The following is a 15,573-nucleotide window of genomic DNA, read 5'->3' as shown; positions in this document are numbered from 1 at the left end:
GACTCACTAGTTTCATCTTAAATATATTCTCCCCACATTCTACACTAAAAAGGATATAAACCATCTGGAAGGTTCAGGTTGTCAAAAAACAATCTTTCAGGTAATAGGAGGCAATGGTCAACTTCAAGTTCAGGCTCTTTTCCAAGAACCCAGGCAGAAATAGCTGAACTAAAACTTCACGAAAACTGACCTAAGTTACCCACATTTGAGTGTTTGAAACAAGCATTAGTACAATTATACAGACTTTATCCTCAATGCAGACAGCGTCCAGCTTCTTTTAAACAAGGCTGCTTTGAAAACAGCCTTGACAGGAAATAGTTCAGTTTGCAATGTGGACCTTCTTGTTAACTGACTGACTTGCATGCAGTCAACTTCAGAAGAAAGGGAATGAATGACAAGTGATTGTACAAGGCAAGGGAGTAACCTGAAGCTATTCAACACACAAGCCATTTGTATCCTTACCTTTATGTGTTGGGATCTCTGGGCAGCATCAACTGGATGTAAAACCTGCAACCCACACATGTCACACACATCCCCATGGATATACACGCAGTTCTCTCCATAACGACATTCTCCTACTGCAGCGTAGGGGCACAGTTGCTTCTTCATCTCCACATTTGCTTGCTGCTTTTCATACTCTTCCTCAATTACCATTCCCTGCAAAGGTGTTTCGATGCAGGAAGGGGCAGCTGCAGGGGGAAGTTAGAGATGGTAAATGTGTTACATTTGAGTGTTAGGGTTTGCAATGCATGCTTTTCAGCTATAAAAACTTTCAGCAAACCAACTCAGTTTATCCAAGGAACATAACAATAAAGCCCTCAAAACCTCGCCCTGAAATGACGTAGCAATTTCTTCACCCTAGAAGGAAGTGCGGAAGTAGTTTCAACTCTGATTTTCTCAGCTTTCAATATAAGCAAGGCAAGGCAATCAGTGCATTAGTGGTGAGAGTCAACCTTATCCAACAGGACAAGGTCAATACTAAGAAAACTGACCAGTTCTGAAAGCGGGTAAATACTCTTGTGGTTCAACCATGCTTGTAACAAGGTTTGGTTCAAGTATGAACTGAATTAAATCATGCTGACAGTAGGTTAAAAACCCTGTCCCGCCTGCTTTTTGAATCAGTTCAAACATGATTTACATGGGCTGAATCAAGCTTCAGTACATGGTGGTTAAACTCTTGTGCTTCAGCCACTAAAACTGGTGTTTTGTCCCTATACAGCCAACACCTAGGCCCTGTAGAAGAGGAAGGATACTTACCAGGAGGACTAACTTGGAGCTACAAAAATACTGCCTCAACAGATTCTTATGCTCATGAGTCATGTTAGTTAGCATGCTGTTGCACAGGCTGCAGTTCTTAAGCAGTTAGTTGCTGGGGTGGCTTTCACTGCTGGAGTCACAGGAATGTTCTAGAACAGAGGATAAGAACCCTGCCCAAGTCTCTTACTACTTCTCTGGCAAATCTCAAATCCCCCTTCTGAAGTGTAAGGCGGGATAACGAGCGTGGATTTGTTGAGATCATACCTGCAGAGAATTCTGATCACAGATAAGTAATCTTTGTTTCCTCTTCATAAATTGCCTCGGCTGTTCTTCATTCTGGGGAGAAGAACTAGCAATATTAGTCCCCCAGGAACTAGCTGAAATAGTGATTAAAGGACTTCTGTTCCTAATCAGCCATAGGATTTGTCCTGGTCATCAAGAGAACACTGAGTAAGTTTGTGAATTAAATCTAAAGAAAATGCTCTCCAAGTTCCTAGATATGTCTACAGACAGTTCTAAATTAAATTGGCAGTGTTGCAGCAACCCTAGTCAAAGGAGTGCCAGCAGCTTTTGATTAACAGGATCCCTGCCTGGTCATAAATTGAGCTGAAAATCTTATCCATTTGTCTACTCCCTCTGGGCCGAGATGGATTCCTCTTGAGATTTCTCCCTCTGTGCCAGGAACCTACAGGATGATTTGTGAAATGGTATAACTGAATTTCCTTTTATCATCCAAATTATGGAATAGCCTCACCAACTCAGTCATGAGCCGAGGAAAGATAATGGTTCAGTTTAAATGACAAGTGAGATGCCACTTTGGCATGAGGACAAAACTTAAGTTTATCCATATTGAACACTAAGGAAGATCAGCAATGGCACCTTGCATTTCTGATCAACATTACAAAATAAGCAAAGAAGAAAACAGTCTAGGTTCGAATGGATCTTCTGTTGACCTAGTGAGCACCAGGTTCAGATAGGTGAAAAAAGACAACTATTCTTAAAGGCTTAATAGATGCTTAATTTAAAGGCTTACTTTAACTGTGGGGAAAGATAATCCATGATTTGATATGGGAAAGAAAAAACAATCCAATATAAAACAACGAGGACAGGATCTGGAGGCTCTTTCCTTAAAGGAATGAGAAACAGTTCCACTTTAGGGCATAAGATTTCCAATGGAAGGCTTACAAGATTCTAATGTAATTTGCCGGGTTTCTTCCAAGAGCAGTCTTCATCTACTAAACTCCAAGATGTAAAATGCCATAGGGAGGAACTATGGATCTGGGTGCAGGTTCAATCCTCCCTTGTGAGATAACAGGTCTGGAAAAGAAGAGAAGAATCACCTGTTGCTCCTCTGCCAGAATGAGGCCTAGAACCAGAACTCATTTATAATCTGGTACTACAAGAATTGTGTGTTGCCTCTTGCATCTTCTCTACAAGAACCAGAGGCAAAAGAGGGGGAAAAATAAGGTCTCCACCCCCATGGAGCAGAAAAGTATGGGACAAGCATCACTGCTTTTGTGCAAATTGTCAGGCATTTGGTATACTCTGCAGAAGTAAGTAAGTATTTCTGGATGCCCCCACTTTGAGGTAAGTTGAACCACAAAAGGCTTACTTTAAAGTTCAGTCATATTGATCCTGGCTCAGCTTGTTTGCTATGGATTTTTTTTTGCCCCAGGCAAGCGAAAGACAAAAGAATGACTTAATTCTCAACTCACTAATCCCAAAGACTTGCTTTTCAACAAAGAGAAAGCTCTCCAGTTGCTCCCATTCTTCAATCCTCCATGCATCACGATACCACTACACTGGGATGAAGGGACCTCCGTTAGTTGCCAGAGTACATGTAACTCTCCTGACTGAGCAAAAAAAAAAAAAAAAAAAAAAAAAAAAATTGGTCCAGCAGGCTGTTGAGTAAGCCTGCAAGCTATTCTTTCATCTGCATCACGGGAAGGAAGGAAGCAGCTTTCAAGAGGTTTACAATGGAGAAATGGGGTAGATCCTGGATCATGACGTTTTCTCCTCCACACTGCTTGGCTGTTCTTCTCAGCCATTCCAGAGATTAGTCTGGCTTGCCGATTATACCTAAGTGCTGGAAGTGAATTGCCAAGCTTGAACCTCAAGAGTATTTCCTGGGTGTTTGTTACTCCAAACATACACAAAGCACACAACTCAAAGACCAAGGCTTCCAGACTAATCTTGAGGAAAAGCATTGTTGCTTTTCAAGTTATTGTGCATAATTTTCCATGAAAGCTTGAATCTGAACTTTACAGAAACAACCTGAAAGCTCTGAGATACAGGTGTCTTCTTAAGGTCACTTTCAGAACATCACATGTATCAGATATATTGTTAGCAGCACACAACATTATCTTTAGCTGCTTCTTGACATTCCCAAGCAACAGCTTTCATTTCTCTTGGCTAACAATAATATTCCAAGAAGGGCAGGAGCCTGGACTAAAGGTGCAAATCATAATTCTGCCACAACACGGATAAATGACAATCTTCATTAAGAACCAAAAAAAAGAACAACTGCCTTGGCTCTTATCCATTTGACCTGGTGTCCTTGAATTACTGTCCAGAGGTGCTGAACTTACAGCCTTGAAAGACCTGATCTTCTGGGCCAAATAATGGCTGTCACAACCAAATGAGAACCTGGAGTCAGGGAAGTCCTTGTGGCCCTGAAAAAGCCCATCAGGTTCTTTGCTACTGAAACAAATGGCTAGCTGCAACAGAAGCTTTTTTTGTAGACTCCATAAGGCACACTAATACAGTACTATTTCCCTCCTTTGATTCCCAGGGCTAGATTTTTAAAGCTAGCTATCTTTTAAAGTTGTCTTGGTACCTAAAAATGCAGATAGTCCTCTGTGAAAATCCCACCAGATGCTTATCTGCAGCTTTATGTGCTGGATACCTTTAAAAAATCTCCCAACATACTAAAGATTTTGTCTGTTCCTGAACTGCATATACAAAAAGTTCTCAAGAGTCTAGTGTGATTGGCATGTATTAAAATAGGAAGAAGCTGAGAGGTGTTCCTCATGGAACACGGAAGGAATCTCCTCAGTCATGAGTTCCTCTTCCCCTCCTATTCCAAAGTGTCATTTTAATTCGTAGGTACTCGGGAGAAATCTCCCCTGGAGCTAGTATATTATTCCTACCCCCCGTATGGCTCAGAATCCAGTGACCGATGAGCACTTTTTACTCCTGGGGGAATCCTGCGTCACTGCTCACGCACAGAATTCATGTCCCCAGCAGATTTCTTTGCTTCCCCGCAGAAAAAGGACTTCTGATGGGAAAGCAAAGGGAAGCTGCAAGAGCGGTCATGCGCCCCTCCCCGGTGGCACAGGCAGGTTGGCTCGGGTCCCAGAGCAGCCGGTAGAGACATAAATCACCGCCAGGGGAGGGAGACAATTGTGCAAATGAGAGAGACAGACGGACAGATACACTGTCCCTCTCACTCGCTATTGCGGCACACTCAGCATGGAGGGGCAGGGCTTCAGGGTGTTTCTGAGGAGGTAGGCATGGGGCAGGCTCTGTCCCCTCAGGCAGAGCAGAATGTAGCAGCCTGCCTGCTTAGTGAATTGTTCCCATTGTCTTTGTGAATTCCCCCGGAGTATAAAACAGATAAAAGTTTTAAGGCTCTTTCACATTGCCAGAGTGGTGTAAAGCAGTGGTTCTCAAAGCCAGTCCGCCACTTGTTCAGGGAAAGCCCCTGGCAGGCCAGACCGGTTTGTTTACCTGCTGCGTCCACAGGTTTGGCCGATCGCAGCTCCCACTGGCCGCGGTTTGCTGCTCTAGGCCAATGGGGGCTGCAGGAAGGGCGGCCAGCATGTCCCTTGGCCTGCGCCACTTCCTGTAGTCCCCAGTGGCCTGGAGCGGCGAACCACGGCCAATGGGAGCCACGATCGGCCAAACCTGCAGACGCGGCAGGTAAATAAACTGGTCCGGCCTGCCAGGGGCCTTACTGTAAAGGACAGTATGGCCTTATAAATACTTATGGTGCTTTCATGATTAGAACTGGTCTACATTTTTGGATTGAAAAAATTTCCTATCAAAATGTGCTCCATGAACTGTTTGCTACTGACCTTTCTGAAGATGGTCAGTAGCCAATATAAATTGCGAGTTTGATTCCCCAGCCCTCACTTGCTCGTCTGTTGCCTATGAGGTAACACCGAGCATATGGCTGCATATATTTGTTGTCTAATAACTAGAAATTAAGGGTCAAACCTAGCTACATTACTATTTGGCAAGGGTCTTGGGGATTTCCTCTATTGCTCCTGACTGTCATTCGCCATCCACCTTATTGTAGTTTAAATAAATTACCAAAATAATTGAAATCAGAGTGATTATGTTGTGTTATTTTGACAAATAAAATATGAAGAGTTTTGCAGAATTTTAAAATATTGTGCGCAGAATTTTTAATTTGTTGCAGAATTCCCCTAGAAGTAACTTTTATAAATTAAAAATAAACACCCTGAAGAACTCCAAGGAATAGAAAGTATTTTTTAAATAAAAAGGATGTGGAATGAGACCGGGGGAAATACAAAGTTATTTAGGAACATAGGACTAGGAGAGGCCTCCTGGGTCGAAGCCAATCCCCCGCTATTGCAGACAACCCTCTCATATATAATTCTATTCAGAAACTTACCAAGCTCCATCTTAAAACTAGTTAGGTTGTTAGTCCCCATTGTTAACTCCTTACTGGGAGGCTGTTCCAAAACATCACTCCTCAGATGGCTAAAAACCACGTTCTAATTTCCATCCTGAATTTATGGGCAGAGCTATCCATTCATTTTATGTCAACATTATCCTTTAGCTTAAATAGCTCTTCTGCTGTTTAACTCCCCCAGCACCTGCAATGTATTTCAAGAGCAATCATAACCCCTCTCAGCCTTCATTCTTCTAGGCTAAGCAAGCCATGCTTTTGGTCTCCTCTCATAAGTTAGGTTCTCCATTCCCCTGCTCATCGTGGTAGCCCTCCTCTGCACCTGTTCCAATTTTTAATTTTTTTCTTTAAAATGGGTGACCAAAATTGTCCATAGTACAGATAAGGTTTTACCATCACCTCTATTAATACTTATCTCTATTGGAAATACCTTCCCTGATGCATCCTAGGATTGCATTTGCCTTTTTCACCACCACATCACACTGATGGCTCAGTTATCCTGTGACTGACGAACACGCACATGCCTTTTTATCATTTCCACCTGATCTAGGGTGATCATATTTCTCTATGCTGAATACGGGACACTTGGCAAAGGTACTCATATTCAAGCGAGTTCAATGGCAATTAAATCAGAACTATGCAGTACAAACATTCAAATTAACAAACAAGTTGACTGAGCCCGTTAAAAAGAAATCCTGTATCGTTGGCTTCTTTTGATTTACCCTCTTATCTTTAAGGTTCACATGGGGAGGGGTGGCACACACAGTCCCGTACACCTCTCTCACACAGGGATGGTGACCAACTGACCTGACCCTCCCTGCCCATCGCTCTCCACCCTCCTTGCCTGGCTGGGCCTCCGGCATGGACCTGCCTCTCCTGGTACATGGCGCTGCGTCTTCCCGAGGCAACAAGTGGGGAGGCATGGAGGGTCACATACTCCTCTCCCCAGATTTCTGCCAGGGTTCACACCAGAATGTGGCCAGCAGCAGCCTTCCAGTATTGTGTTGGAGGGAACGGACGGGAGCTGCTTCCAGCCACAGGGGTAGGGGTGGGGGAGGGATGACCTGTAGAGTCTTTGCAGAGCTCATCTCTTCTCCCCCCACCCCCCACATGTAGATGGAAGCAACTTGTCCCTTCCTGCCCGCATTAGTGTCGAAAGACAGTTAACACTTCCAGGCTGCTGCTGGCCACCAACATAACCCAGCTGCCTCTGGCTACAGCATGGGCAGGAAGGGGTTAAGCCCTAAGAATGCATTGTGCACCAGGGCCCAGGGAACCTGACTGCACAGGCTTCAGCGAACCTGTCCAGAGAGGTGGCTCAGCAGGGGAGGATGCCTAGGGGATGGAGCAGCCACACTCCCTGGGGGCAAGACCCAGGGTGATGGAAAGGGTGGGTGAAGAGGGTGCTAAGTCCCTGCCCCGGGATTGCTGTGGAGCCTGCAGGTTCGGGGCATGAACAGGCTGGAAATCGCTTCCCCCGCTCTCACTCCAGAGCTTAGCTGAGGGGTGGAGAGGCTTCCCTGTGCCAGCACTGTGCGGGGCTTTGGCACATACAGGACTCTGCTCCTCCAAGTCAGCACCCCGGGCCGGAGGTTCTTGGGCTTTCCTGCAGTGGGAGAAGGAAGGAGCCTGCCAGCCAGGCTATTGGTGAGTTGAGCGCTTTGACCAGGGGCTGGGGGGACAAAGCAGGGCGTGGACAGCAAGAGGAGGACCATGTAGAGGGCCAGTGGATGGGCAGCAGAGGTGACATGTAACTGGCTGCCGCCTGGCGCCTCCCCACACTCACCAGCCACCACAGCGCACAGCCAGTATGAAATGGGACGGGGCCCTGCTGGCCAAAAACCAGCACACAGCAGGGGTTGCGCTGATGGACCAGCAGGGGGAGCAGCCAGCCCCACGCGCTGCATCTTCGCCCCACCACTAGGCTTTCACATCCACCCCCATCAACGGCCACTAGACCCCACCCCCCTCACCGCTGGGCGGGAGGCTGTCGAGCAGGGATCAAGCCAGCGGGAGGACCCACCAGTACTGATGTGGGGGGGCAGGGGGAGACAGAAAATATGGGGCAATTTGCCCATTTTAAAGAAAAAGTCGGGACACCCACAGGAGGGCTTAAATACGGGACATCTGGTCACCCTAACCTGACGACACCCCAGTTCATAGCAAAAATTCTTGTTAGTCCCTAAATGCATGACCCTGCACTTTATGCTATTAATTTTAATTCAATTTCTATTACTCCAGTCCTCAAAGTCATCCAATTCTTCCTCCTCTGTATTGACGATGCCTCTCAGCTTTGTTAGACTCATGCTCTGGTGACCCTGAGTCTCCATAAATTGTGTCCCTGACCAAGCATGGAGAGGACCCAGCCTCAGTAAGACCAAGCAAGTTAAGAATGTTGGCCAAACAGCATTCCTAAATGTCAAGGCACTGAAGAAGAAACTTCAAAACTTCAAAAACTTCAAAGCTCTTAGATCCAATATTCAACTGATTTCACAAGCAGAAGGTTTTTTGAACTATGTGCCCCTTTGCCCCAGTGAAAACAGAGATCTGCATACTGTCACTATAGAGAAGAAGCACAGTAAGGGAAAACAGGTGGATCTTTATTCCTGTGGACCTACTGGAACATCCAAGCTACACAGACCAAATGATTATCACAGTCACCAATTCTGATACCTCCAGAACAGAATTCAGCCTGCAAGATGACTGCCTTCAAAATCAAACAGCACCAAAAGCTGCCCTTTCCTTGGAGTCTTAACTGTGAAATTATTCTCTGTTCACACCAACAGTAGAGGTAGATGGTGAACTCAGTATGCAGATATGAGGGCATCAAGAGTTGCTGCAGGAACAGAATGCGTCTAATAATCTCAGAACTATACTGACTCAACACCAAAGTTCCCTCCACCCCAGCCATGATGGTGTGGTGTAACAGCTATTCATGCTCCAAGGTCTTATTTGGAGTTTTTGTTGCCCTGATTCACGGATGCTATATGGCCAGGCAGTAGAACCTCTTTTAAGTAAGCATTTTCAGCCAGCTTGTTTCCTCCTGGGCCTGGGAATAAAGGCAACACAAAGATTCTCCAAGGCAGACCAGACAACAGATGTACTGATCACATATATTTTGGTAACAAGAGGGGCACCCTCTTGAAATCTGATTTCTTGCCAACATCATCCATGGTGTCCTATGAAAAGTCAATTATAGAAAGATAAACACTAGAAAGAAAAGAATCTAATATTGTTTCAATTAAAAAATTGTATATGTACAACACACCCATGCACCGCTTCTCTAAGGGGAGAGAGAGGGAACTTGAAGGAGAAGGTTCTGCAACCTACTTAGACCAGGGAAAAAAGGGAATGGAGGAACTACAGGGCGAGCCCTTCATTATACAGGTTCTAGAACATTTGGGTCCGTGCCCCAGGTGCTCCATTACCCCCAATAACTGCTGTGGAATCACTGTGCTGCCCATGCAAGAGTATGTGAGCCAACTTCAGAATAGGGGGATCAACTAAAAACAATTCATGAAGAATATATTCCACTTTAAAAACAAAACATTCACACTCATTACAGATGGCTTAAGATGACAAAACACTGAAGTAGTTTGCACACTGCATGTAATTTGTGAACCCACAAAAGAAAATTACCGTTATCCCATGATCAGCTTACCACGTCCACAATATGGCTGCCCAGGGACAAATTCTACAGCATTCACCCAGTCTTCAGCACCTGCTCCTGTAGCTGCCAGATCTGTATCTTTAACTTCAGTCTCACCAGTGCTTGCTTCAAGTGCTTCAGGGAGAGATGGGAGGTCTGAAGATGCTGATGGATAAGTTTTTGCAGCTGGATTCACAGTAGTCACTTCTTCCCGCTTCAATGGCTTGGTATGTTCATATCTAATAAATTAAATGCTGCATGTGAACTCAGTAAGAAGTCACCCATACAACAGTCTTGTACAAAGGACTGATACACAAGCACAGGGAAATGGAGTCACTGAGGCATAATACCAGAGGTGCCCTAAATATCCCAGAGCTAGATTAGAAAAGTAATCCTTTACATAAACAGAAACAGTTTACTTTAAAACCTACCAGCACTGTTTAAGGGGACAGTAGCTATTGGTGATTTTGCAGGAGATGAAGCAGTCCACAGCAAATTTGCCTGCGTGCTTCTTACAACAGCTTATTTCAACCATATCTGAAGCTAGCCCTTTCAAAGCACATGCAGATATGCTATTATTGAATACTTCCTACTTGCTCAACATTAATCACTGTGCCTCATTCAAATATCCTTCTGTCTAACTTCAGACATTAAAAACCAAACAGCTACTCTGACTCAGTAAACACACTTTCCCCATCCAAACTCCCTGGCCTTACATCCATGATGAGCACAAAAGGTGTCACTATTTCCTAATGAGAGACCTTAATCCCCTATGCACCAAGAGACTGAAAATGTTGCTTCCTTAGAAGTCCAAGTCCTGACAGCCATCAGGCTCCACAGACTAAAACATTAGTTTCATTTGCAGATCTGCGATTTATTTTTCTGTTAATATTTCAGAGATATTTGCCAAAGATTTTTACACTGATGAGAACAGTAATGAAGAAGATACAATTGTTAAAACATAAAGGCGAAGAAGTACTCAGTCTGATTGGAGTGGGCATCCTAGTTCTGTGTAAATCAGTAACATTCTCAAAGGGAAGTCAACCATGCCTCTCAGCATGGTTCCCTTGCTCTTTCAATTGAGAATCTTAAGCCTTCACACATCTTCAAATGGATGATGACTAAGCCCTGGTCTACACTACAGGGTTAGGTCGAATTTAGCCACGTTAGGTCAATTTAAAAATGACTGCCTCCACACAACCAACCCCAGTCCGTTGACCTAAAGGGCTCTTCAAATAGACTTCTGTACTCCTTCCCACCAAGGGGAGTAGCGCTAAAAATAGACTTTGCTGGGTCGAATTTGGGGTAGTGCGGACGCAAATCGACGGTATTGGCCTCCGGGAGCTATCCCAGAGTGCTCCATTGTGACTGCTCTGGACAGCGCTTTGAACTCCGATGCACTAGCCAGGTACACAGGAAAAGCCCTGGGAACTTTTGAATTTTATTTCTTGTTTGGTCAGCATGGCGAACTCAGCAGCACAAGTGACCATGCAGTCCCCCCAGAATTGCAAACAAGCTCCAGCATGGACTGAACAGGAGACACTGGATCTGATTGCTGTATGGAGAGAAGCATCTGTGCAGGCCAAACTCTGATCAAAAAGAAGAAATGCAAATATATGCACCAAAATCTCCCAGGGCATGTTGGAGAGAGGCTACAATAGGGGGACACAGCAGTGCCGCGTGAAAGTTAAGGAGCTCAGGCAAGCCTACCAAAAGAAAGGAGGCAAACGGTCGCTCCGGGTCAGAGCCCCATACATGCCGCTTCTATGATCAGCTGCATGGCATTCTGGGGGGAGGAGACACCCTACTACTATCTCACCACTGTCCGTGGACACCTGCAAAGGGGGAGGGGGGTCTCACGCAACAGGGAGGAGGATTTTGTGGATGAGGAAGAGGAGGAGAAGGAGAATACACAACAGGCAAGCGGTGAATCCGTTCTCCCCGACAGCCAGGACCTTTTCATCACCCTGGAGCCAATACCCTCCCAAGGCGGGATCCCCGACTCTGAAGCTGGAGAAGGCACCTCTGGTGAGTGCACATTTGTCACTAAAGTACAGGGTTTTAAAGCAATAGTGTTTAATGTTTGATTTGCCCTGAAGAACTGGGATGCATTCGCGGCCAATACAGCTACTGAAAAAGTCTGTTAATGTGTCTGGGGATGGAGCGGGAATCCTCCAGGGACATCTCCATGAATCTCTTCTGGAGGTGCTCTGAAAGCCTTTGCAGAAGGTTTCTGGGGAGGGCTGCCTTATTTTGTCCTCCACGGTAGGACACTTTACCACGCCAAGCCAGTAGCAAGTATTCGGGAATCATTGCAGCACAAACCATGGCAGTGAATGGTCCTGGGTTTTGGTTGCATTCAAGCAACATTCGGTCTATATCTTTCTCTGTTAGCCTCAGGAGAGTGATATCATTCAGGGTCACCTCGTTGAAATAAGGGAATTTTTGTAAGGGAACAGTAAAAGGACCCCGTTCATGCTGGGCTGTTTGCACTTGGCTAAAAAGGGATCATCCCGGAGAATAGCCACGCGGTGGGGGGAGGGGAGAAGGGATCATCCCAGAGAATAACCACACGGAGGGGTGGGGGGACGTGTGTTCTGCACACCCACTCAAAAACCACAGCCCCTCCTTTTAAATGTGAAACCCAACCAGCATTGCTTGCTATGGAAAAGGAGGGCGCTGCAGTTTGAAAACATTCCTACATGTTATAAAGGCGTAAAAAGCCAACCCCACGTACCAAAAGGCTTACCATGGCTGCCTGGAATTCTGTTGCCCAGCTTTTACCAGCAGGCGCTCAATATAAAAGGCAAAATGCAACCTTGTACCTAAAGCACATGTGCTGTCTGCTGTGAATTGCTTGATTCACTGTGAAAGAGTCTCCCTTTTATTCTCAGAAATGTATCGTCATAAATTTTACTCTCCCTTTTTATCTCCCCCAGGTGCAAATGTTTCTACGCTCCCCCTACCATCTCCGTGTCTGAGGTTATCGCAGATTAGAAGACGAAAAAAAACGCACTTGCAATGACACATTTGCCAAGCTCATGCAGTCCCCCCGCACTGATAGGGCACAGCTTAATGCATGGAGGCATTCAGTGGCAGAGGCCAGGAAAGAATTAAGTGAGCATGAAGAGCGGAGGCAGGACACGATGCTGAGGCTAATGGGGAAGCAAACAAACATGATAAAGCATCTGTTGGAGCTGCAGGAAAGCCAACAGGAGCACAGACCCCAGTTGCATCCAATGTATAACCGCATGCCCTCCTCCCCAAGTTCCATATCCACCTCACCCAGATGCCCAAGAATGTGGGGGAGGAAGCTCCGGGCACCCAGCCACTCCATTCCAGAGGATGGCCCAAGCAACAGAAGGCTGTCATTCAAACAGTTTGATTGTTAGTGTGACTACAATGTGGCCTTGTCCTTCCCTCCTCCCTCACCCCACCCGGGCTACTTTGTCCGTTATCTCTCTTTTTTTTTAATTAATAAAGAATGCATGGTTTCAAAACAATAGTTACTTTATTTAGAAGGGGGGAGGGTGGTTGGCTTACAAGGAATTAAAATCAGCAAAGGGGGCAGGTTTGCATCAAGGAGACACACACACACACACACCCCTGTCACACTATAGCCTGGCCAGTCATGGAAACTAGTTTTCAAAGCCTCTCTGATGCGCAGCGCATCTAGCTGTGCTCTTCTAATTGCCCTGGTGTCTGGCTGCTCAAAATCAGATGCCAGGCGATTTGCCTCAACTTCCCACCCCACCATAAATGTCTCCCCCTTATTCACAGACATTATGGAGAACACAGCAGGCAGCAATAACAATGGGTATGTTCGTTGTGCTGAGGTCTGACCTAGTCAGCAAACAGCGCCAGCGAGCTTTTGAACGTCCAAAGGCACATTCTACCACCATTTTGCACTTGCTCAGCCTATAGTTGAACTGCTCCTTAATACTGTCCAGGCTGCCTGTGTAAGGCTTCATGAGCCATGGGAGCAAAGGGTAGGCTGGGTCCCCAAAGAAAACTATTGGCATTTCAACATCCCCAACAGTAAATTTCTGGTCTGGGAAGTAAATCCCTTCTTGCAGCTGCTTGAACAGCCCAGAGTTCCTAAATATGCGAGCATCATGCACCTTTCCCGGCCATCCCACGTTGATGTCGGTGAAAAGTCCCTTGTGATCCACCAGTGTTTGCAGCACCATTGAGAAGTACCCCTTGCAGTTTATGTACTGGTTGGCAAGGTGGTCTGGTGCCAAAATGGGATATGCATTCCATCTATCGCCCAGCATAGTTAGGGAACTCCATTGCAGCAAAGCCATCCAGTATGACCTGCATATTTCCCAGAGTAAACTACCCTTGATAACAGAATGTCAATGATTGCACTGGCTTCTTGGATTACAGCAACCCCCACAGTAGACTTGCCTACTCCACATTGATTCCCTACTGACCGGTAGCAGTCAGGCATTGCAAGCTTCCACAGGGCTATCGCCACTCGCTTCTCAACTGTCAGAGCAGCTCTCATCTTGGTATTCCTGCGCTTCAGGGTGGGGGAAAGCAACTCACAGAGTTCCAGGAAAGTGGCCTTACGCATGCGAAAGTTTTGCAGCCACTGTGAATCATCCCATACCTGCAAGACTAAGTGGTCCCACCAGTCTGTGCTTGTTTGCCTGGCCCAGAATCGGCATTCCACTGTATCAACCAGCCCCACTGTTGCCATGATGTCCCAATTGCCACAGCTCGTGCTTTCAGGAACATCTGTGTCCATGTCCTCATCAAAATCCTCCTCATGCTGGCGTCTCTGCATATAGTCCAGGATAATGTGCGAGGTGTTTACAATGCTCACAACAGCAGCGGTGATGGCGAGTTGAGTGGGCTCCATGCTTGCCGTGGTATGGCATCTGCACGGGTAACCCAGGAAAAAAGGCGCAAAACGATTGTCTGCCATTGCTTTCACGGAGGGAGGGGCAACTGACGACATGCACCCGAAACCACCCGCGACAATGTTTTTGCCCCATCAGGCATTGGGCACTTAATCCAGAATTCCAATGGGCAGCAGAGATTGCGGGAACCGAGGGATAGCTACCCCCAGTGCACCACTCTGTAAGTCGATACTAGCCAAGGTAGTGAGGACGCACTCCGCCGACTTAATGCGCTTCGTGGGGACATATGCAATCAACTGTATAAAATCAATTTCTAAAAATAGACTTCTATAAAAATATAAACCTAATTTCATAGTGTAGATATACCCTTAATGGTATAGGCCAGAGTATAAAAATGGCTGTTCAGAGATTTCCGCAGGTTTACATTCATATAATAGTAATTCCACTACCCATGAGAGAGAAAAAAAGATTAGATTTTGTACTAGGTTTTATTTTGATATCATTAGTGTTCCTGCAGTGTGCAGCTGTATACAATCATGCTATAAATATTTGACTATATGCAGGTTTCACTAACTAGGATGTTAAGTCAGAGACCTAAGAGTAGCCTTTGAAGTTTATTCAATTTATGACTGTTTAGCCTTGCTAAACCTGTTCCACATTGGGACAAGTTCAAAATCCTTTGCATGCACACTCCTCTTGTCAGAGAGTTACAGGCTTCTTATTTTAAGTAAGGTTAAGCTTGCATGAGCAAGTTCACACCTGTTTGCACAGACAATACTTTAGATGCCTCGCTACTATACTTCAAAGTTATATTCCCTAGAAAGGGCCTTAAAAGCGTAACATGCTCACTTTTCAACAGCTATGGGTACAATCAGAAGCACAGATGAAAGGGGAATCAGTTATTTCTGAAGATAACGACCCACTTACCAAGTGTAACTGATTATCGCACCAGCCCTGTCAGTTTGAAAAAGTCATCTAGATTTTGACAAATAGGTCTAATTATGCAATTGTTATCACACATGCCAGATCTGAATTCTGCTTGTATCTGAACAATGGTCTCCTCCCTCCCTTTCCCTGTTTATTCCTGCTGTGAAGTAAGCAATACATTTGAGACATCACTGTAGGACTCAGCAAAAAGGAGG

At 45.6% G+C, this 15,573-nt stretch overlaps 1 protein-coding gene across 2 annotated transcripts in view; it reads right to left on the bottom strand.

Annotated features, from left to right (window-relative positions):
• Nucleotides 1-15,573, bottom strand: part of MKRN1 (makorin ring finger protein 1) — a 37,732-nt gene that overhangs the window by 3,021 nt on the left and 19,138 nt on the right. For both annotated transcript variants that reach the window (XM_073322585.1, XM_073322577.1), the window contains exons 3-4: nt 9,576-9,802; nt 463-689 (exon numbers count right to left, since the gene is read on the bottom strand). In XM_073322585.1, the coding sequence (XP_073178686.1) occupies nt 463-689; nt 9,576-9,802 (454 nt within the window). The remainder of the gene's footprint in view (nt 1-462; nt 690-9,575; nt 9,803-15,573) is intronic.

Source organism: Lepidochelys kempii, chromosome 1, assembly GCF_965140265.1.
Source record: "Lepidochelys kempii isolate rLepKem1 chromosome 1, rLepKem1.hap2, whole genome shotgun sequence".
NCBI lineage: Eukaryota > Metazoa > Chordata > Testudines > Cheloniidae > Lepidochelys > Lepidochelys kempii.
This window is presented reverse-complemented; position numbering and strand designations above follow the sequence as displayed.